The sequence below is a fragment of the Monodelphis domestica genome, chromosome 1, assembly GCF_027887165.1.
Source record: "Monodelphis domestica isolate mMonDom1 chromosome 1, mMonDom1.pri, whole genome shotgun sequence".
Taxonomy (NCBI): Eukaryota; Metazoa; Chordata; class Mammalia; order Didelphimorphia; family Didelphidae; genus Monodelphis; species Monodelphis domestica.
The window spans coordinates 269,053,512-269,075,278 of NC_077227.1; the positions used below are offsets into that span (position 1 = coordinate 269,053,512).

The 21,767-nt window shown below is 34.5% G+C and overlaps 1 protein-coding gene across 6 annotated transcripts in view; it reads left to right on the top strand.

Moving 5' to 3' along the window:
• LRRC9 (leucine rich repeat containing 9) overlaps positions 1–21,767 on the top strand; it is a 126,700-nt gene that overhangs the window by 46,772 nt on the left and 58,161 nt on the right. For all 6 annotated transcript variants that reach the window (XM_056810842.1, XM_056810838.1, XM_056810837.1 and 3 more), the window contains 6 exons: positions 5,829–5,958; positions 7,145–7,267; positions 7,858–7,973; positions 8,491–8,703; positions 11,294–11,413; positions 13,882–14,073. In XM_056810842.1, coding sequence (XP_056666820.1) covers positions 5,829–5,958; positions 7,145–7,267; positions 7,858–7,973; positions 8,491–8,703; positions 11,294–11,413; positions 13,882–14,073 — 894 coding nt within the window. The remainder of the gene's footprint in view (positions 1–5,828; positions 5,959–7,144; positions 7,268–7,857; positions 7,974–8,490; positions 8,704–11,293; positions 11,414–13,881; positions 14,074–21,767) is intronic.

The following is a 21,767-nucleotide window of genomic DNA, read 5'->3' on the forward strand; positions in this document are numbered from 1 at the left end:
ATTGCAGTGCTCATGATAAGCACCTCCAAATATACCACAATGAAGGTAATTGTTGTTTATGTACTAACATTTGTTGTAAAGGATGAAGAGATAGAAAAGAACTGTTTAAGATTTTCTAGATTAAATCAGTTTATTCTATAATATTTGTTGACTCTGCTACAAAGCTGAGCATAGGAAAAGACGACTAATAACATGTTGGAAACCATGGTCTGGGATTTTAAAATGGGAAAGACCAAAAACATGCAAATACTTAAAAAGCCTCACACTTATATATCATGAATATTATCTTCAAGTAAAATATTATGAAGAATTGGACATGACAAACACCAAATAACATCACACAAAAGAAGCTAGTTCTGTTTTAACTGAAAGGAAATTAGTGTTTACCATTGTAGGAATCTTTCCCCAAAGTAACCTTTCATGTTACAAGTGAGTAACACTTCTTAGAGCAGAAATAAAAATGCCAAATCAGATAAAGAATAAAAATGGTCAGAAATGAAAGTAATGCCTGCCAGCTCTATTTAAGTAAGTCATTGATGCCCCAAGAAGGAGAATGGATAAAAAGAGCAAACATCAGTGCAGGAGACATAGAAGAAAAAAGTCTGTTACTGGAGGAAAGTGGTTCAAAGATTCAAAGCCTTCCAAGTATATGCTTTTTGTGTAAAATAAAGGAACATGATTTGGGAATATTAAAACAGTTTTTTCACCACAATTTCTCTCCACTTCATTTTTGTTTGAGAAAGTCAAGTCTTGGCAACATTTGCCTATGCAGAAGGATATGTTAAAACCCAAGTACTAAAATGGGTTTCTGGTCATAAGTTAGATGGCAGTAATAAAGAGACTCATAAGATACAATAAAGAAGAAAGTAAAAATGAAAACAGCAGACTTGAAAGAATAGGCCTAATGTCTTCCTGGGCTTTGGTGACTTTCTGGTACTACCTGGTTGAAGGGAAGAACTTAACTATCAGCTGAAATGCCTAGCTGGAAAGAGCAGAAAAGAGCTTCATAACTACTGACAGAGGATTAAGGATAGAGTAGCATGGAGCTCTGAAGAGAGCACCTCATTTGAGGACTATAACTGACAGAGTAGAAGGCAGAAAATATAGCAGCCCTCTTTGAAAAAGATTTGCTAACCACAGCCTTTATCAGTACTGTCACGGGGACTAGAAGAGCTCATTGACAGAGTTATTCCTGAAAAAAAAAAACAAGTTTACCAACTACAACATCCCAAGTTGATGTAGGACAGAGTATTAAGTGACCTTGAAGAAAGCTGGATAGCTAAAGACCAGGCAGAACTGAAACATTTAACAGAGAACAGCAAAATGCCCAGTATCAAGCCATTGAGATGTGATCTTTGGTAAAGAAGCAGTGATGAAAACCACCAGGAGAGGACTGGGTCCAAGAAAGAACAGGCTAATAGCATCAACACAAGATGCTGGTAGCTATTTGTGTTGTATGACTTTGAGACAAAAAAGATCTCTAAAGAAATAAAGCTTCAAAAGGACATGGCAAGTGAGAGCAGGCTAAAACACTTTACAAGCTAGAAATAATTCAGAAGTAGTATAAAAGATACCATCAGAGATATCTGAGTGAAAAAGAAAACAACAACAATGGTCTGGTCACATAGCAAAAGTGTGGGATCGCTTGATGGACAGCCCTTGGACTCGTAGGTATATAAAGAAAGCATGAAGAGAGCTTCTAGCACATTGGATGGAATTCCTTTAGTAAATTTCTGGGATGACATTGAAAAGAGGCATATTCAACAGGGAGATATAGATGGGAAGCCAAATGCTTTCCCAACTACACTTCTGACTTTCTAGACTTCAACACCATACCTCGAGGGAGCTCTTACCTAGGAACTTCTTTAATACCTAACAACCTGGACTTCTTACATGGGAACATCTATGAACCTCTACAGTCTTCAGACAGTGAAATTTCTCTTCATCATGCTTACCTCCTCCCATTGGTGAATATTAATATTAGAATATTGCTTGTGCTAAAGAGATAGAGGACCACCCTTAGAATCAGGAGGATCTGGTTCTAACCCTGTTTGTGACCCATACTGTCTAGAAGCCTCTCAGTACTTCAGCAATATTCTAAAACAATGTCATATACAAGATGATAGTCTGCCTTTGTGAAGGGCATTTCTAGACAAGGGGATCCTGTAAACCTAGTAAATATCAAGTGTGAACCCCCCAAAACTGTCTTAGATCAAATAGTAAGTTATAAGAAAGTGTATTACAAGTCTAAACATTCTGTCATAGATTCTCCTGACACAAAAAACCTGGAAATATTTTGGTGAGGCTTCTAATTTATTTGGCTCATTTTTCCCATCGAGATGATTTGAAATCCTCTGTATTTGAGAGCCCCATTTCCTCCTTTCCTCCCTGCCCTACTTCCACCACTGCAAAAAAAGGGGGGGCATAGTCACTAAATCCCCTTAGAAGGACACAGTTTCAAAATATAAATTGTTTAATTACAAGATAACAAAAACCAAAAAGACTCCCATCCCGGTCTTTAGAAAGTAATGAAAACCACAGCATATAACTCAACAAAAATCTTGTTTTAGAGTTTCAAATGTTACACTGGTTGGGCTTTATCAGAGAGTAGTCATGGTTCCCTCTGTCTACTCAACATTATTTCTATAACTCAAATCTAGCCACTTTCCCTATTATTGACCATGGTTGTTGCAGTTGTTTTGTTCTCTTCAACCTCTAGCAAATGATATCTATTTTTTTTTCTCAGAGGACAAGCTTTCTAACAACCTGGGTAGAAGAATCATACTGAGTATGTTTATTATTCAAAAGTTCTTCTTCAGACCAGAGCACTCCTCTAATGCATCTGTGGCGCATTGCTCCCCTGAAATCAAGTGCCTACACTGAAGAGAGATCTCCGGTGCAATTGGAACCATGTGGTCTCTTATAACTTACAAGCAGATCTTTTTCCTTAGCTACATGTAGGCTCATGACAGCTTATTTTGGTAAATGCTTACCACCTTGAGTCTCAACTCTCAGTGTCTAGGTAGGATCAAAGATCAAAGGGATTTCAAAGTCTAACTCTTCATTTGATAAATGAGGAAACTGAGGCTCAAATAAGTTAAGTAATTTTTGAAACATCACAAAGATTAAGTTTTTAACCTAATTCTTCTGGCTATAGAAACTGTTCTTTCCATTTTTAATATCTCCTGTTGATGTCGGAACTTCAATTGAGGCTAGGCACCCCACATTTTCTTCAGTTCATAAAGCACCTTCATCTCAAACCACTGGACAGTTATTCATGTGGCCCCAGGCTATTCCCCAAAACACTTAGAAAAGGTAGGGAAAAGGAGCCAACTACAACCTGAGAAACATTTGTGTGTCAAGGAAAGAAAGATCAGTAGATCAATAAAAAGATCAGTGACCACACAAATAGGAATAAAATGGTCAGTATAGGTTTTCCCCATTCTACATAAACAGAATCTTGTCAAAGAACTTACTATTACCCTTTTTTCCTAATGTCCACTTAGAAACAACCTAGGAGGTGTCAAAAAAAAGGTGTTAAGGAAATTTTTTCTCATCTTTAGGAAGAAGTTCTCAACAAATGATATTTATTACGATGGTCCAACCATTTCTGGAGAACAATTTGGAACTATACGCAAAAGGCTATAAAATTGTGCATACCCTTTGACCCAGAAATACCACTAGTATATCTGTATCCCACAGAAATCAAAGAAAAGGGAAAAGGACTACTCATGCAAAAATTTTTGTGGTGGCAAAAAGTTGAAAATTGCAGTAATGCCTTTGGTTAGAAAAGGACTGAACAAGTTGTGTGTGTGTGTGTGTGTTTTTTAATTGTGGTTGTGTTCATAAAGTTCCTGGGTTTGTCCTGACAGGTAGACTCCCAGGTATTTTATATTGACTTATAATTATTTTAAGTGGGATTCCTCTTTCTATATTTTGCTGTAGAACTTTATTGGTAGTATGTAATGATTATTTACGTAGCCTTATTTTACATCCTGCAACTTTTCTAAAGTTGTTCATTGTTTCACTTGGTTTCCTGGTTGATTCTCTAAGTATGCCATCATATCAGCAAAGAGTGATAGCTTATTTTCTCATTACCTCTTCTAATTCCTTCAATTTATTCTCATTGTTGTTTTAACTAGCATTTCCTAGTACAATACTGAATAAAAGTGGTGATAATACTTCTAATCTTATAGTATTTATTGTTTTAAGGAATATTCTGTTGTTCTCTAGGCTTTTTGTTACCATTTACTTTTATTTTTATAAATAGCAATATAATATATAATATAAATATGTAACAAATTATAATAAATATGCTCATCCAAGAGAAACAAATTCTCGTATTATGTCCAAAAATTTGTCTCATTCTTTATTTTTACCCTCTCTATAGGTTGTACATATATTATCATATAACATATTTCCCTGTTTGTCATATTGTGAAACAAGGCACATACTGCTTACACTAGAGAAAAATTAATGGAGGAAAAACCGTGAAGAATGCTATGTTTCACTCTGTATTTGAGCTCCATCTGTTCCTTCTGTGGTGGTGGATATCCTTTTTCATCATAAGTCATTTTCTAGTGTTTTTAATAGGAATGATATATAATTGTGGTGGAATAATATTATGATAAAAGATGATGAGCAGAATGGTTTCAGAAAAACCCGGGAAGTCTTACATTTAACTCATGCAAAGTGAAGTAAGCAGAACCAGCAGAACTGCAATATTGTAACTATGATCAACTGTGAAAGACTTAGCTTCTCTGATCAAGTCAATGCTCAAGATAGTTGCAAAGAACCTATGATGAAAAATGCTATCCATATTCAGAGAATGAATCCATGAACTCTTAAGTGCATATTGAAGTATTTTTTTACTTTATTTTTTAAAACATATGAGAAATAAAGATTATAAACTCCTTGAATGAACTCATTTCATCTTTGTATCCTTAGGACCTAGTAAGTCACTTTGCTTTGTATAGCATTTAATAACTTTAAATTGAATTTTATAGACTGCACATCCAAGATACTTTGCAAATTGTGGAAATTTAGTTTATTTAGTTCTTCCTTTATTAAGCCTCTAATATTTATAAGACTTTGTGCTGGATATATAAAGATGAAAAACAGTACCATTTCCTCAAGAATATTACAGTCTAATAGAATAAGATATTGGTAATTAAGTTTAATGGGCTTGAAGAATAATATAAATCATGAATAAGATTTTATTGACATCAGAAGACCTATATTCTTAAATAGCATGCTATACAGGCTTATTGGAATTTTTTAAAATTATAATGCTATTGCACCTATTACATATAGTAATATCTTTTTTAAAAAACCCTTTCCTTCTGTCTTCGAATAACTACTGTGTATTGATTCCAAGACAGAAGAATGGTAAGTGCTAGGCAATAGGGATTAAGTGACTTGCCCAGAGTGACACAGCTAGGAAGTGTCTGAGGCTATATTTGAACCTCAGACCTCTCATCCCTAGGCCTAGCTCTCAAACCACTGAGCCACCCAGTTGCCTCTTACATAAAGTAAGATAAGTCATTGTTTTGGCAATTTTTCCAGGAATCTTTTGCTTTAGACCATTTTTAACAAACCTATTTTTATATTCAACTAGAACATTTCACACAATTTGCATGATATATTACATACTTGCAGAATAAAGTTGCCTTTATATAATTTTCAGCCCACTCAAATAAGTTGATGCTTCAAATGTGCTTCATAGATACTATTCAAATGAAATAATAAGCATTATTATCTAGAAGATACAAAAACTGAAAAAATGTTAGTCAAGTGAACATATCTAAGCCTTGCTTTAATCTTTGCAGTCTCACAAAAGAGAAGCTGTAATCCTTGCTAACAGTCTTAGTCTGTGTGAATGTCCCAGAATCGAATTTATACAGAAGCAAATGAAAGATGAAAAGAAAAACTCTCTTGATCCAGAATTGTACAGGCATGGTAATGTAAATGAATATTTCACAACCTTAAAGCACTACCATTTTATTTGAGTTATATGTATTCATAAATTTAAACTAGATCTTAAAAAAGCTATATTTCATTCTTATGTCTTTTTACCTATGTAATTTCTTTTGTTAGTGTAAGACTGAAATAGAATGAGCAATATTTTATCCAATTTGAATAAAATTTATTTTTCTACATTAATTCATTTTAGTAATGCTAAACATTTTTAAATGGAAACAGAAGAACAAAATGAATCCATTCCACATTTTTAGGAAAAAGAATAACTTAGACCATGTTATTTGGGCATAACAAAGCATTATAAAAAAACATTACCTAGGACAGTGGACAGGTGTCATTCAGGATGTGATATGGATACCCTGAAAAACTATCCACAAATACCCTATTTCCTCATAATCCCAAATATAACTACGGTGAAATTTGAAGTGATATCAGTTGCTTTATATTTATATATGTGCCCTGGGGCATATTATGACACATCTGAGCTTTTTTATATGTTAACTGTCCATGAAGCAATGCACCAACCCTAGCCTTTTTGCCCATAGCTTGGAATCTGGAAAAAGCAATCCATAAACCATTCTTCAGGGATATAAGGGGACATATTGGTATCAAAATTCTCTAGGGTTCCCAACCTAAGACTGAGTTTAGGGGCTAATTAACAAATGAGATGAGCCATCTCTTCCTATATTATTTACCTTGTAGTACCTCACCTTCTCATAAGGTTTTGCCTTTCCATCCTGGCCCCTTTTAATGTAAATATAAGAATGGGAAAAACACTCTTTTATTCTAAGCCTGTTTGTTCTGCTCAGGTGACCTGAATTAAAGCTAGAGAACAGGTATTTTACATTCTTTATCCAATTACTGCTTAACCAGAAATCAAGGATCACATACTTTTTTTAGACTCAGAGAATTATTACCTCTTGAGGTAATATTGCTAACTACTATTTCTTTTCTCCCATATTTCCTCACTTACATCACAATAAGAGAGAACCAATGATATTTAATCTAGATACCTGTTACACATAAAATATTCCTTAAATTCTTAACTTGGTCCCAGAGAGTAATATGAACAGTGATGATTTGCCTGTATTCATAATTTGTGTAATAACTCAAAGCAATTATTATTATATTCTGAGTAAAAATGTTTATGTTTTGACACATTTAGGTATACTCATAATGGCAAAAGTTTTTCTTGGACGTAGCATTCAGGCTCGAGAACAGGATTCTATCTGTAAAGTCAACTATCCACTGGTTAATTCAGTATTCATGCCTCGGAAATGTGTACTAAGTATGTCTGCTATTTGTGTTTAGTATGATATTTTAAACTCTTTAATTCCTAATTTTTACAACACTCAAACACAAAACTCAAATTCTACACTCAATTTCCATAAAAAATGGCTCCTTGTTTATGAACTATTTCAACCCCTTTCATTCTTCCTTCATTATCTCTCTTTTCCTCTATTACATGTATACAATATTACATGTACCCAACCTAGAGGTATAGAATTGTGAAAGCTAATAAAGTCATCAAAGAATGTAAACGCACTGCTTGAGGCAATAAAGGATTTGATGTAGTGCTTGCTGTATATCTGACAAAAAGATGTGAAGAACTGGGTAAGAAAGTAAAAAAGATAGAGTACAAAGAAGGAAAAAGTAAAACAATTCTTAAAATATTGTGAATAAAACAACATTAATCATACTGTTGAGAAAAATAGTTAAAATGCATGTGCCTATCTATGGGTGTTGGGGAAGTTCATGCAAAGAAAAAGAAAACAAGTTATATTAGGAGATGATGTTTGTATTTAAACTTTTTTTGCTACATGTAAACTAGAAATGGAAAAATTATTCTATTTTGAAATTGTGATCTTTTTACATTAGGCTCCTTGTTGTCACACAGAAACTGTAACTGCAACCTTCGGCAGAGCAAGTGGTTTGTGTTTGATCATGACTTTGTCTTGCCAGAGTACATTATTGAATTTGAGTACATATCACTGGTATGTGTTGTTTTCTGTCTTTTTAAAATGCAACAGAACTCCTTTGGGGATACAGAGTTATTAATGAGTTAACTAAATTATTCAACTGTTGATATAGTATGCATAGTTGTTTTTCAAGTATGTGATATGATTTTATTTATGTATTATATCTGACCCAGCATAATAAGTTATTATAATAGGATCCCCCTGCAGAATAGATGATGGAAAAGAATATGGGAACTAGTAACTAGAATTCAGCATCATTTCTTGATTTTCATATCAGAACTACTATGATACTCATAATCAAAAATACCATTACTCAGAAGTAAAAATGTCTTTTAATATATTAGTATTATTAAAAATAATAACTGAAATTTACCTAGCATTTTAGGTGTATAAAATATCTTTATTAACTGACTTATCTCTCTTGCTACTAATACAAACTTAATTTTTAAAAATTCCAATTTCATCTGTTCAAAAATAGCACTATCACATAAATTAATGTTTAAACATATTTTAATAAATATTCTTTGCTTAGGTCAAGACTCATTCTTTATTTTCTACACTCAACAATGTTATTGCAGAAGGAGCAAAAAAAAATCTAGATGGATCAGTATTGTCTCATGACTTGAAAATTGATGAGGAGGTTATAGAAATGGAGCCCAAGTTAAAGTCTAGAACAAAACTTAATAATTTGGATGAAAAAGTAATACTTTCATTTACCAAGTCTAATGTTTACAGCCAAATAATGGTAAGTATTGTTAAAAAATTTGAGGTCCAAAACCAAGAACTTGGAATCAGCAAGAAACAGGAATTTGAAGTCTAGATCTTATTCATAGTTTACTTGAATCATAAGTGGTGGAACCAAACTGTATGAAATACATATCAAAACAATTTAATCTTCTTGTTTCTAGGTAAGATGAAGGGTTTTGGAGGACAAAATGATTTTCATTCCTGAATAACCAAGTAGATTATATTTATTTAATACATAGATACAGAAAAGAACCAAGCCATTCTTAAGAATTAACAAGCATGGTATAGATAAGTTTGTTTTACAGAACAAACTATCAGTATCTAAATTGCAGGCATTTCAGAGTCCTCAGCCAAGGACTCCAGAAAAGCCAAGGAAAGAGGTAGTCAGCCTTATCACTCATACTCGAGCTCCTCCAGGGTCAAGTTCCACAGACACGAAATATAAAGGCACTTCTTTACATCACTTACTGTGCCTTACATGTACCAATAATGGCTTAAACTTGGCTTTGGATGGCCCAGGGGTCAGTCAGTTATTTCTGATTTGTCACTTGCTAGCACACATGGGTCATGGATCTTCCTCCCCTACACTTAATCCTTAAGTGGGGGTGTATACCTTCCTGGTTGCTAGAATTCTAAAACTAAGGGTGGAGTAAAACTAAAATTCACACCCCCAAACTGCTAATGCCCTCCCTCCCAAATTATTTGGCATTTACACTATGTAATATCTATAGTTATTCTCTTTATTTTGTACTGCATGCATTTACATGTTTACTTATCTCTTCATTAAAATACAAGCTCATTCTAAATATGGGTTGTTTCATTTTTATTTGTAATAGAGTGTTACAGAATAGACCTTTTATATATACCTTTTGATTAATTATTAAGGATTAATGACTATTTTGCATTTTTCTTTTTTTACTGATTGTTACTTTAGGTAATAACAGATATAATTAATTCTCTATCTTTTTATAATTCTGAGCCCCCAGATAGAGACAAAGCTTTTCTCAAAACACTTCAATATTTAAAACTATCTCTATTCTCTAGAAATGTTTCACACCTTCCTGCTTCCTCTCACTTGTATTTCCAGGAAGTTCAAACCCCTATAGTAATTGCTGGTGATTACCACTATTTATAAACAAAAAGTCAATATTTCAAACAAAGAAAGATAAAAAAAAAATTCCCAGGCTCAAAGGAAAAAAACTGCTGGCTCCAAGAAAAAGGTTCAAGGAAGGAAGAGTGATAGAGAATGAGCATGTTCAACTAAGAATCTAGAGTCCATGGTTTCAGCAACACAGCTTGTCTTCCAACCCACCTCGTGTAAAATGAGTGATCGTAGTCCAGTCCTAGTGCCTTTCATAGTGTTAATTGTCTCTGCCTATACTTTGTCTTTCTCAGATCCAATATATCTTCTTATATTTTCCCTTTCTTAAGATCTATGAGCCTTCTGCTCCTCCTACAAGGAACTGGGTACCTTTTGGATTCAGTAAACTGATTTTTAAAGTTTACCCTGAAACTTAATCCTATTTTTTGTTTTTTAATTCATTCAGAAAACTAATTCCCATTTCATAACTTGTTGATATTGTAGCATATATAGTGAATTTAATGACTGTTTTTCTGTTTCCTTTCCCAACTCCCTCACACTGAAATACTCTTAACTTAATTTTTATCTTAATATATTTTCACAATAAAAATTAATTTTTATAAAGGATCAAAGAATCAATTAGGATTAAATAGGTCAGGAAGAGAATTCAATATTTTAATGGTTTCCTATTTAATTTTTTCACTTTTTAAATTATTACATTAAATGTTTATATGTAAAATACCATTATATAGTGATTAGCTTCTTAATTTTAACGATGCTTACATACTTAATTTACAATACTTAATATTTTCCAATGCTTTAAAATGTTACTATTATTTTTAACATTTTTAAAAAAATTTTGAGTTCTGAATTCTTTCTCTCCTGCCTCTCTCACACTGTGAAGGCAAGAAGTGTGATATGAATTATTCATGTGGAATCGTGTAAAACATATTACTGTTATTAGCCATTTTGAAAAAAGCAAGAAAAATAAAGTAAGTGAAAAAAATCTGCATTCAGATTCCATCAGTTCTTTTTCTGGAGGTAGATAATATTTTTCATTCTAAATCCTTATAAATTGTCTTAGATCATTGTATTGATCAAAATAGCTAAGTCATTCACAGTTGATCATTGTACAATATTATTGTTATTGTGTACAACGTTCTCCTGGTTCTACTTACTTCACTTTTCATCAAGTCATTTAAGTCTTCTGAGGTTTTTCCTAAACTATCTTGCTCAACATTTCTTATGGCACAATAGCATTTTATCCCAATGATATACACCACAATTTGTTAAGCCATTCCGCAGTTGATGAGCATCCCCTCAAGTTCCAATTCTATGACACCACAAAAAGAGCTGCTATAAACATTTTGGAATGCTTTATAATAATATAATACTTAATTTAAATTTTTATAATATCATAGAAGTTAAATCGTTAACTTTGAAAAAGATTAGAGTAGTGTGGAATTAATTTTCATAATATTTTATTTTATTTTTACCATTCATCTAGAGTCTGAATCTTCATGGAAACAGCTTGACTAAACTGAGGGATCTTTCCAAGTTAACAGGGCTCCAGAAACTTGTGATCAGCTTTAATGAATTTACATGTTTAGATGATGTATACTATTTGGTAAGAAATAATTCTATTGGCATTGCTTTCTTTAAATAAAATTAATTCATCCTTTTGTAATGGCCAAATTATGTTTGTAAATAAGATTCTGGCCACTAGATGATTCAATAATAGTGCTGAGCTTAGAGTGTCAAAAACAACTGAGGTCAAATCATACCTCAAACACTAACCTCTGTAACTTTAGGCAAGTCATTTAACTTTTTAACCTCGGTGTTATCTTCTGTAAAATGAAGAAATTAGACTCCATAGCCTCCAAAGGCCCTTCTATTTCCGTATTCTCTTCCTCCTCATTTATCATTTCCAGTCTATTATCTCCTTTATGACTTTATTTTATTTGGATCTCTTTTCCACTATTTCTTATTTTCTGTTTTATCCTTCCTATCTAGATTTCACATGGTAATCTTCACTTTCCTTTATAGTGTTTTCCTTTTCTTTGATATTGACATAGATATCAGAGGCACTGTGATAGGCACTGGAGATTCGGTACAAAGAAGCAGATATGTGGAGGCTGTGCGTTTCAAGCATGGAAGACAGCACAACTTGTGCTGAGGCACCTGGTCAGAAGATTAAATATTTTGTCTATGGAACAGCAATTTGGGTGGACCTATAGATGATACGATTGGGAAGTAATGTTGAATAAGTCTAGAATGGAAGTTAAGAGCTAGATTGTTAAGGGTTTAAATGCTCACTGGAGGAGGTTGGGCTTGATCCTAGAAGTGCTAAAGAGACCTTGGAGCTTATTGAGTGGAGGGTGGGGGAGTTCAGATAGTTGCTTTAAGTTGTCATGTTAGTATCTGTGGAGTATGGAATAGAGAGAAGAGGTGCTGAAGGAAAGGAGACCAGTTAGAAGCTGATTGCAGTAGGAGGTGTTGACTGTGAGCAAGGCTAGTGGTATGAGAGGAAAAGAGATGACGAATTTGAGAGAGGATGTCAAGCAGTCAATGCACTAACTAGCAGTAAGCATCTAATATTCCCAACACTGTGCTAAGTGCTAAGCAAAAAGTGAAAAGATCCCTCCTTTCATGGATCTTGACATTCAAACAGGAGAGATAACATGCATATATGTTAAGTATAAGGGGGAAGCTGGGTGGCTCAGTGGATTGAGAGCCAAACCTAGAGATGGGAGATCCTAGGTTCAAATCTGGCCTCAAACATTTCCCAGCTGTGTGATTCTGGGCAAGTCACTTAACCCCATTGCCTAGTCCTTACCACTCTTCTGCCTTGGAGCCAATACACAGTATTGACTCCAAGACGGAAGGTAAGGGTTTAAAAATAATAATTATATATATATATATATATATATATATATATATTAAGTATGTACAGATTAAATACAAAATAATTACATCATGACCAGGGAGACAAAGCACTAGCAGTTCAGGGAACAGGAAAATGTCCCTATGTAATGTGGTGCTTGGACTACAGCGTAAAGGAGGAAAAGGCATCTTTAAGGCAGAGGTGAAGAGCAGTTACATTTCAGGTAGAGGGACATCATAGGACTTCTGCTTTAGGAAAAATCACTCTGGTGACTAAATGGAAGATGGTTTAGAGTGAAGAAAGACCTGAGGCAGGCAGAACACCAGCAGGCTATTGCAATAATATAGGTATAAAGTGATAAAGGCCTGCACCCAATTGGTGGCAGTGTCAGAGGAAAGAAGGGGGAATATTTGAGAGATGTTGCAAAGGTGAAATCAAGAGGCCTTGGCAACAGTTTGGATATGGAGGGGTGAAAGATAGTGTGGAATTATGAATGATTCCAGTGTTGCAGAAAATCATATCTGCCTTACCTGAGGGTACTTCAATATTTCTATTTTTAAAATATGAAAAAAATGTTTTTCTGGTAACTAGTGACAGAGAATGGATTTGGAGTCAATATACCTAGAGCCTCTTCCTCGTTTGGTCTGAATTGATATATTTATAGGATCAAAGGATTTCAATTTTGAAAGAACCTTAGGGATCATCAATTCTAATTCCCTTTTTACAGATGAGGAAACTGAAGTGTGTAGAATTTTGGAGACTTGCCCAAGGCTACAGAAGTAGTTATGTAAAGGTTAATTATACTAATGTAACTTATCTGGATTTGTTTCTACCTCTGTAAAATATAGAATGTGTTTTTACAAGGCTATGTGAATATAAAATATAAAAACCAATTTGATTTGAAGAAGTGCATTTCTTGATGTCTTCTTTACTTTGAATCCACTCTATATAACTAATTTTGTGCCTTTGCTATTTAAAAAAAAAGCAAATTCAAGCAACTTTTCTCTTATTTATCTTATAAGTGTAGATAAGAAACAGTAAGAAAATATCTATAATGAAATGGTGAAAGTTCTTTGGAAGAATTTATTTATTATAACCATTATGAGGATTAGCCTTCCAGACTTTTTGAGTATAGAAAGAGAACTATATTAATGTAAATACTTATGGTTTAGCAGTAGTAGTGACATCATTATTGTACATCTTTTTTTCAGTATAATCTTGAATATTTGGATGCAAGCCACAACCATGTGATAACTCTTGAAGGATTCAGAGGTCTAGTAAAATTGAAATATTTAGACTTAAGCTGGAATCAACTGAAAAAAACTGGAGATGAAATTAATATTTTATGCAAACATACTTCAAATCTTCTCAATCTTGATATTCGACATAATCCTTGGCAGAAGGTATGCATCAGATATGTTTATTTTAAAATATTCTATTCCTGCTTGTCAGCTCTGGGAGGGGGGGAAGGGAAAAGAGGAGGGAGAAAACATGAATCATCTGATCATGGAAAATTTTTAAAAATAAAAAATTTAATAGAAAAAATGTAGAATTAGAACATTAAAAAATAAAATATTCTATTCCATTATGATGAGCAAAACAATGATAATTTTTGTTTCAGTGCAGTCTTTCACTATTCAATGGTATTTTGTAAGAAATAGACAAGCTGTTTTTCTTTTATAAATTTGATACCAATTAAGGATTTGATAAAATGAACTCAATGAAGTAGTCAAAATAAACAAAAGTTTGTGCCAGAAATAAATCTTAGATTTCTTTTCTGGTATAAACCACTTCAATTCTCTCAAATTAGTCACTGATATTATTGGTAAAACTTTACTATAATCTTTTAATCCCTACACATTCATGATTCTGAATGCCCTCTAAAATCTCCTGACATATGACTCATCTAATGTCTACCTGAAGATTTCCAGTGATAAAGAACATACTATTTCCTAAAGAAGTATATTCGACTTTTGGACAACTGTAATCTTTAGGAAATTCATCTTAATATCAAGCCAAAAATCTGTTTTTCTGCATTTTCCAACCACTGATCTAATTCAGCTTTTAGAGGCTAAACAATAAGTCAAATTCTTTTCCTTATAATAATGCTTCCAGTACTTGAAAAAATAACTATTTTCTCCTTAAATTTTTTCTTCCCCAAGCTAAGCATCCCCAGTTCCTCCAATAATTCTTATACATCATGGTCTCTAGTTTCTCTTCTTCCTGTGCTTTGTAAAGATTAAAATTTAGGGAAACTGAGGCAGGTAGAAATTAGTTTCTCTCTGCAAGGAATATTATATTTTTTAGAGGTTTATTGAAGATTAAGGATTAAAGAATATACAAGTAAGAAAAGCACATGCTAAGTGGGCCTCATGGCCCACCCAACTTTCACTCACATTATGAGACATGTCTATTTGCCAGTGAAGCCAGGAAAAGAAGAGGGCCCGCCGTGGGTTGAAACCCTCTAAATAATCATTTTGCTCTCGGCCCATTTGAGAATTCAGTGAGATTAGAGGGCATTCTGGGAGCTAGTAAGGACTCCTGGGGAATGGAGTCCAGAGTTCAAATTTCAATTTTACATTCCCCCCGTTTGATCCTCTGGGAAGGACTTCCCCAAAGGATCATAAAAACATAATCAATTTCTGGACACATTGATAAAAAGCCAGTTAGGGGGCAGTCCCCTTTGGCATGAAAGTATAGATACAAATAAATGTTCAATCAACTACACCCAAAGTTCATTTTTGTGCAGCTTGTGATCTGGAGGCTTCTTCATTGTGTCTTCTCCAACAGTTCAGTTCTGGATTCAGAGAGGTATCATCTTTCTTTACCTAAAATTCTTCTCAAAAGGAATTTAAACTTTGCAATTTAAATAATGATATTTTTTACATTCCCCCCGTTAAGAGGGTGATTTAAAAAACAGGATCACTTAGGGATGCATGGCTGAGGTATGAGGTATATGAATCAATTGGCAGGAGATATTAAAAAGATAGAAGAAAAATCCAAATTAAAAAAAAACTCTGGATGAAAATATAGACTATTAAAGTCTTAATGTGTAAAAATTCCAAGTAAAAAGAAGAATAAATCTATAACAAGTCCTTGAATCAGGGCCCAATTAAAATGATCGAAGCAATGATGCATTTACCCAGTCAGTAATCAGGACTACAGAAAGGTACCACACTATGAAAGGCAGAAAAGGAAGGGACCAGATTATAGAAGCCAAGTAGGAGCCAAGTTTGGAGATACTCGTCTGTGAGTATCTTCAGAGTGAGTGTGGACACAAGGAAAGCCTATGTCGTAACAACATGTTAAACACAGTAACCTCGAGTCTTCACACTAGGTTCAAGACCTTTGTATTGGCTTAGAAGTGCATCAATCCATCCTGGATTGGCTTTTCTTTGGCCCTGTGCAATGGCTCTTTTGTGTATAACTTGTCCTGGAATCAGACAGAATCATTAAGCAAAGTCCCATAATTTTAAAAATAATTAGTGGCATCATTTTTATAGCCTCCTAGCTTTTTGGGCATGCATTGACAAATGGATTTTTAAACTTATTGTACTGCAAAATCAAAAAGTTAAAGAAAATCTTAATGCTGGTGACATGTGATTCAAATATAAAAAGGAGAGAAAAATAAAAAAAAACCACTGAAATAGTATATTGCACATGCAAGAAAATATAATAAAAGAGCTTTAAAAAATTAAAAAATATAGCTTATAATCATTGACACTCTGTGTCAGCTAAGAAAATATAAAATGTAAGGCTTTCTCACCAAAAATGAGATCCATTTCCTCTTCATGCCTGGCCATGATCTACTGTGAGTGAATGCAAATGAATTGAACAAGGTAACAATTTTTCATTTTTAAAATACAGTAGTACAAATATGTAGATATAAAAATCCCCAAAATTCTCAATAGCCCAATTAATTACAATAGCAAACAAACACACTATCATATTTCACATAAGTTGTTGTATGGCATTTTTTAAAACCTATGAATTGATGGGTATTTGTCACAATTTTTTACAAGCATAGCAAATCTTTCAACCTTGGTATTTAAACATATTTTTGAAACAAAATAAAACTCATCTTGGGTTAAGAACATAATCAAGAAATCTATATATCATTCTGGTGGAAGTTAAGTAGTGAGCTGAAGAGTATAAATAAAAGGGTGCTCCTTTTTTGGAGGCTTTTTAAGGGTACAAATTCCCTGAGATTAACTGCCCCAACTTCCATTCACATATTTAGAAATGCGGGAAGGTTGGGGGTTATAATTGTATTTCACTTCAGCTAGAATTGGCCTTACACCTTGTGGTAGGGGCAGGCAAAAATAACCAGAGATTGTTAAAAAAAATTACAAAAATCATGTTTTAAAAACCCTTAAAATCATTTGAGATATTTAGCACATAAAATTTTCCAAAGGTTATTAATACAATTGTAACCAGTTCTGATGAAGTCCATCTATCCTCTATGTGACAATTTACAAAGGCAAAAATAGAAAAAAAGCTGTTTTTTCATATATGGGCTAAATTATTACAATGATATTTTTTTCAATATATGGTTATAGGGGAAAAGCAACAGAATTTAACAGTAGTTAACCCGGTACATTAAAAATAAACAGTTTAACAGAATAATATTGAATCCAGTAATATATGACCTTAAAATCACAAAGTTAAACCTTAAACCAAGCAAACATCAAAATGCAATAGAAATACAGAGATTTTTCTTATAAACCATTGGAGTCTGAAATGCCTTAGAATATAGCCTCTAGTCTCTTTAAAGTTCTTTGGGGTTTTTTATTATTATTAATTATCCATTTAAATGTCTATTGTCAGAAGGCAGAGTGGTAAGGGCTAGGCAATGGGGGTTAAGGGACTCATCCAGGGCCCCACAGCTGGGGAGTATCTGCGGCCAGATTTTAACCCAGGACCACATGTCTTTAGGCCTGGCTCTCAGTTTGCTGAGCCACCCATTTGCCCCTTCAAGGTTAGTTGAATCTTCTCCCTGACACACAGGTGAAGTCAAAAAAATTACCAGAACAGTCAAAAGGTATCCTTTTAAATAGCCCATTGCTTTTAAGTTCCTGTTTAGAAAAGTCTGTTTCTTCTCTCTCCCCTGCTATGATCCCCCCATGGTCAATACCCCATCCACTCAGAGTCTTAGCCTAAGGGAAAATTACCCGTTCTCCTTTCCTTCTTGTCTCTCCCCTCCGCCCACGTGGCCAATACTGTTACCAGCTGGTAGAAATGAGTCCTGAGCGATCTGCTCCAAGGATCTGGGTGATGAGCTGGCTGGGGTCGCGCTTGTGGGTCTGGGGCTGGGGTGATGAGCCATCTGGGTCGGAGGCCAGTTTTTTCTGGACTGGGATCAGCTGGGCCAGATGAGCGAGAGACCACTGGGTTGGGTCGGGGCAGGAATGCAGGGCCGGGCGGCGGAGCACCAGGTGAGGACGGAGAGAGGTCAGGATCTGGGCTGCAGGCAGTAAGTGGCCAAGCCAGCGGGAGGGAAAGGCTCAAGAAGTCTCAATCAAATGGCTGCCGGCAGGAGCTGATCAAGATGGTTTTCTAAAAAGCATCTTGGAGAAATGTGGCTTAAAAAAAAATTCTAGGCACTAGCTATTAAAACTGAACTAAAGATAAGAAAAGAATCAGAAGGTTGAGTCTTTTCTCCCATTAGGTCGCCAACTGTAAAGATTAAAATTTAGGGAAACTGAGGCAGGTAGAAATTAGTTTCTCTCTGCAAGGAGTATTATATTTTTAGAGGTTTATTGAAGATTAAGGATTAAAGAATATACAAGTAAGAAAAGCACATGCTAGGTGGACCATGAGGCCCACCCAACTTTCACTCACATCATGAGACACATCTGTTTGCCAGTGAAACCAGGAAGAGAAGAGGGCCCACCGTGGGCTGAGACCCTCTAAATAATCATTTTGCTCTCGGCCCATTTGAGAATTCAGTGAGAGTAGAGGGCATTCTGGGAGCTAGTAAGGACTCCTGGGGAATGGAGTCCAGAGTTCAAATCTCAATTTTACAGCTTACTCTTATAGCAAGGAAAGAAATAAGCATTTGGGGCAGAGTCCCTCCTAGAATATAGTTTTTAGGACTGAATATAGATTATCCAAAAGTTATCTGACTAGATTAGAATACAACAAAACTATAACTTTCTTCACTCTGAACGCCTAATAATAATAATTCATTTATATAGTGAACATTTTTATTGGCTTGTAAAGTGCTTGACTCTGCATTTTTGACACCATGACACAGTATAGACTTATATTAGTTTATTGTATACTAAAACCTTCATTATTTTCATACACATTGTTGCTGATCCAAGCTTCATATGTAAAGCTGATTTTTAAAAACCTAAATATAGGACTTTACACTTATAATTTTTAAATTTCATTTTATTAAATCTGACCTAGTGGCTAGCTAATTTATTCTTTGGATGCCAACTATTATATAGTACATTAGTGATCCATCCTAGTTTTGTGTCATTTGAAAACTTAACAAATATGCTATCTCTGCCTTCATCTGTTAATAAAATTGTTAAGACAAGACCCAAAGCCAAGGCTAGATAGATTTGAAACACTCCTTTTGATACTTGTCCCTAGGATAATATCAATCTATTCATGCCTAATTTAACTAGCTTCAAATCCATTTAGCAGTACTTCATATCTACCTACAATTCTATATTGTTTAGAAAATTGTGTGACATATTTTGTCAAATGTTTTGCTAAATGTAAGCTTAGTATGACTGTGATATTCCTCTGATATACAAGGTCCTTATTCCTACCACTAAAGGTAATGTTAATCTGGGTGACTTATTCTTGATGAAGCCATGATAGCTCTTAGTGGTCACCACTTACTTCCCTTTCTAATTGCTCATAAATTATCTCTATAATAATTTTATTTGGAATCAAAGTCAAGCATGTAGTCCTGTAGTTTTTAAGTCTACCTTTTTCCCATTGTGAAAATCAAGTATTTTCCCTTCTCAATTTATAGTTTTATAATTTTTGTTATGTTATGATTTTTCAAAGATAACTGAGAGATACTTAGCAAACTCCTCTGTTACTCTATCATTTCTTACCCTAGGAAGTAGTTTTTGGCAACTCTTTATTGGAAGCTAAGTGTTCTATTACCATCTCCTCAGTTCAGGTGTGTTATAAGGAAAAGATGAATTAAGTTTTGCAGAGGGCAGAGGCATGGAACAGCAGAGTATTCTGGAATTCTGCAGGAAGGGTTAGGCTGTTACTACGAGACAGTTGGCTCTTGTGGTCTCTCTCTAGAGATTTCTGGAGAAGGTATGGCTGCTTTTCCTTAGTGGCTGATCCTATCCTTGTTCCTGTTCTGCTTGCTGTCTGGTGTGCTGTATTTCATCAAAGCAGAACCTTATGAACCTGACCGACCAACAGTCTGCAGAGCTTGTGAGGTCCTTTTTGGATCTAGGATCTTCCCTGAGCCCTACTAAGCTTACACAGACCAGTTCCTTATACCATGGGGAGAGGTGGGGGTGGAGAGGAGTAGTTGTAACTTTGCCAAGAACAGCAGGGACTGGGATTTTTAGGTAGTTAGGAGAGGATTAGAGAAGGAAAACCACTCTATGAAGAATCTCCTTCTGGAGGCATTAGATCTTTTGGATATTAGTTAGAAATTTAGCTTTAGGGTTATCCCATACCCCTTTTACCTATTCTTAATTAAACCTACTTTCCCATCTCACTGAGTGGTCTGTGTGTGTAGTCTCAGAACACTGACTGGGTTTTGTTGGCCTTCCCAAACCACAGATAATCTTCTGAAACTGACCCAACATAATTCATCTGGTCCTGTCCCCAAAATCACCCTTTTTACAAGTGCCAATTTCCTATTAATCATTTTTATTCCATCCTCCTTCTGAAGATCAAGTTCCTGGGTTAAGAAATAAAATTAAAACGAGTTGAATAGTCCAGCTTTTTGAACATCTATTATCATCCCTCTATATACTATCATTTATCCCTTCTTTTCTATTCCTCTTAACGTCAGCATGACTAATAAAGTCCTTTTGGTTGTCCATTATTGCATGAGAGCCGTAGCACCTCCTGCCACTACTCTTAAGGGACTGTGCTCTCTCCTTTTCTTATATTTTCTGTATTTTTTTTAAATCTAAGTAAATTAGTGAATTCCCTTGGCATCTACTACTTTTATTTCTTCAGACAACTCTTCTCTTCTCTTTTCATTGGAATTATTTTTCCTTATGTCTTCAGAATTTCATTCTTGAGAATATATCTCTCCTAGGATGACTTGTTCTATAGAATTTTGGTTCCTCGGATACTGTCATTTCTTTAAACTCTTTGAAATCTACTATCCTCAAGACAAAGGTGTGTGGCTTTCACTTGTGTCAGATCAAGTGGCAATTTCCTTACAATATTTTTATTATTTCTACTTTAACATCTAGTTCATCTTTGTTAGTAAGAATCAGATCCCGTATCAGTTCGCTTCGTCGCTTCTGCCTTTTGGAGAATTAAATTATCATTAAGGCAAATTAAGAATGTATCTGCTTTTGTCCAAGAATTCCATAATTCTGTATATCTGTATAATTGAAGTCCCCCATAATTGCTAATACATGCATCAATAGCAGATGTATGACCCACCTCATGAATGTATTATTTAAATCCTACCTGAATGAATGAATGAATAAATAAAAATTTATCTATTAAATAATTACTATGTGCATAACACTGGGGATACAAATAGAAAAGCAAGGCAGTTCCTGTTCTTAAGGAGCTTACATTCTAACAGTAAGTTATCACATCTACCATCAACAGCAAAGAAAATGATAGTTCATTTTCTTCAATGCCATTTCTACTGATAAGATCATAACCATTTCTAATATTGAGCCATTTGACAGAGCCAGAGCTTTGGGCAGGAAGAATCTTTTTTTTTCCTAGGTCTTCAACTGTGATACCCACAGAAACAATTGTCAGACTGCATCTCCAAAGGGCTGCTTCCTAGAATCATAACTGTTCAGACTAAGTTGGAAGTAGAATTAGTGATTGGGATAGGGAGTGGGTTGCTGCCACTCCCAGGGCTTTGTAGTTTTTGTGCCCAATATGGCAGTTTATTAGGCTTCGA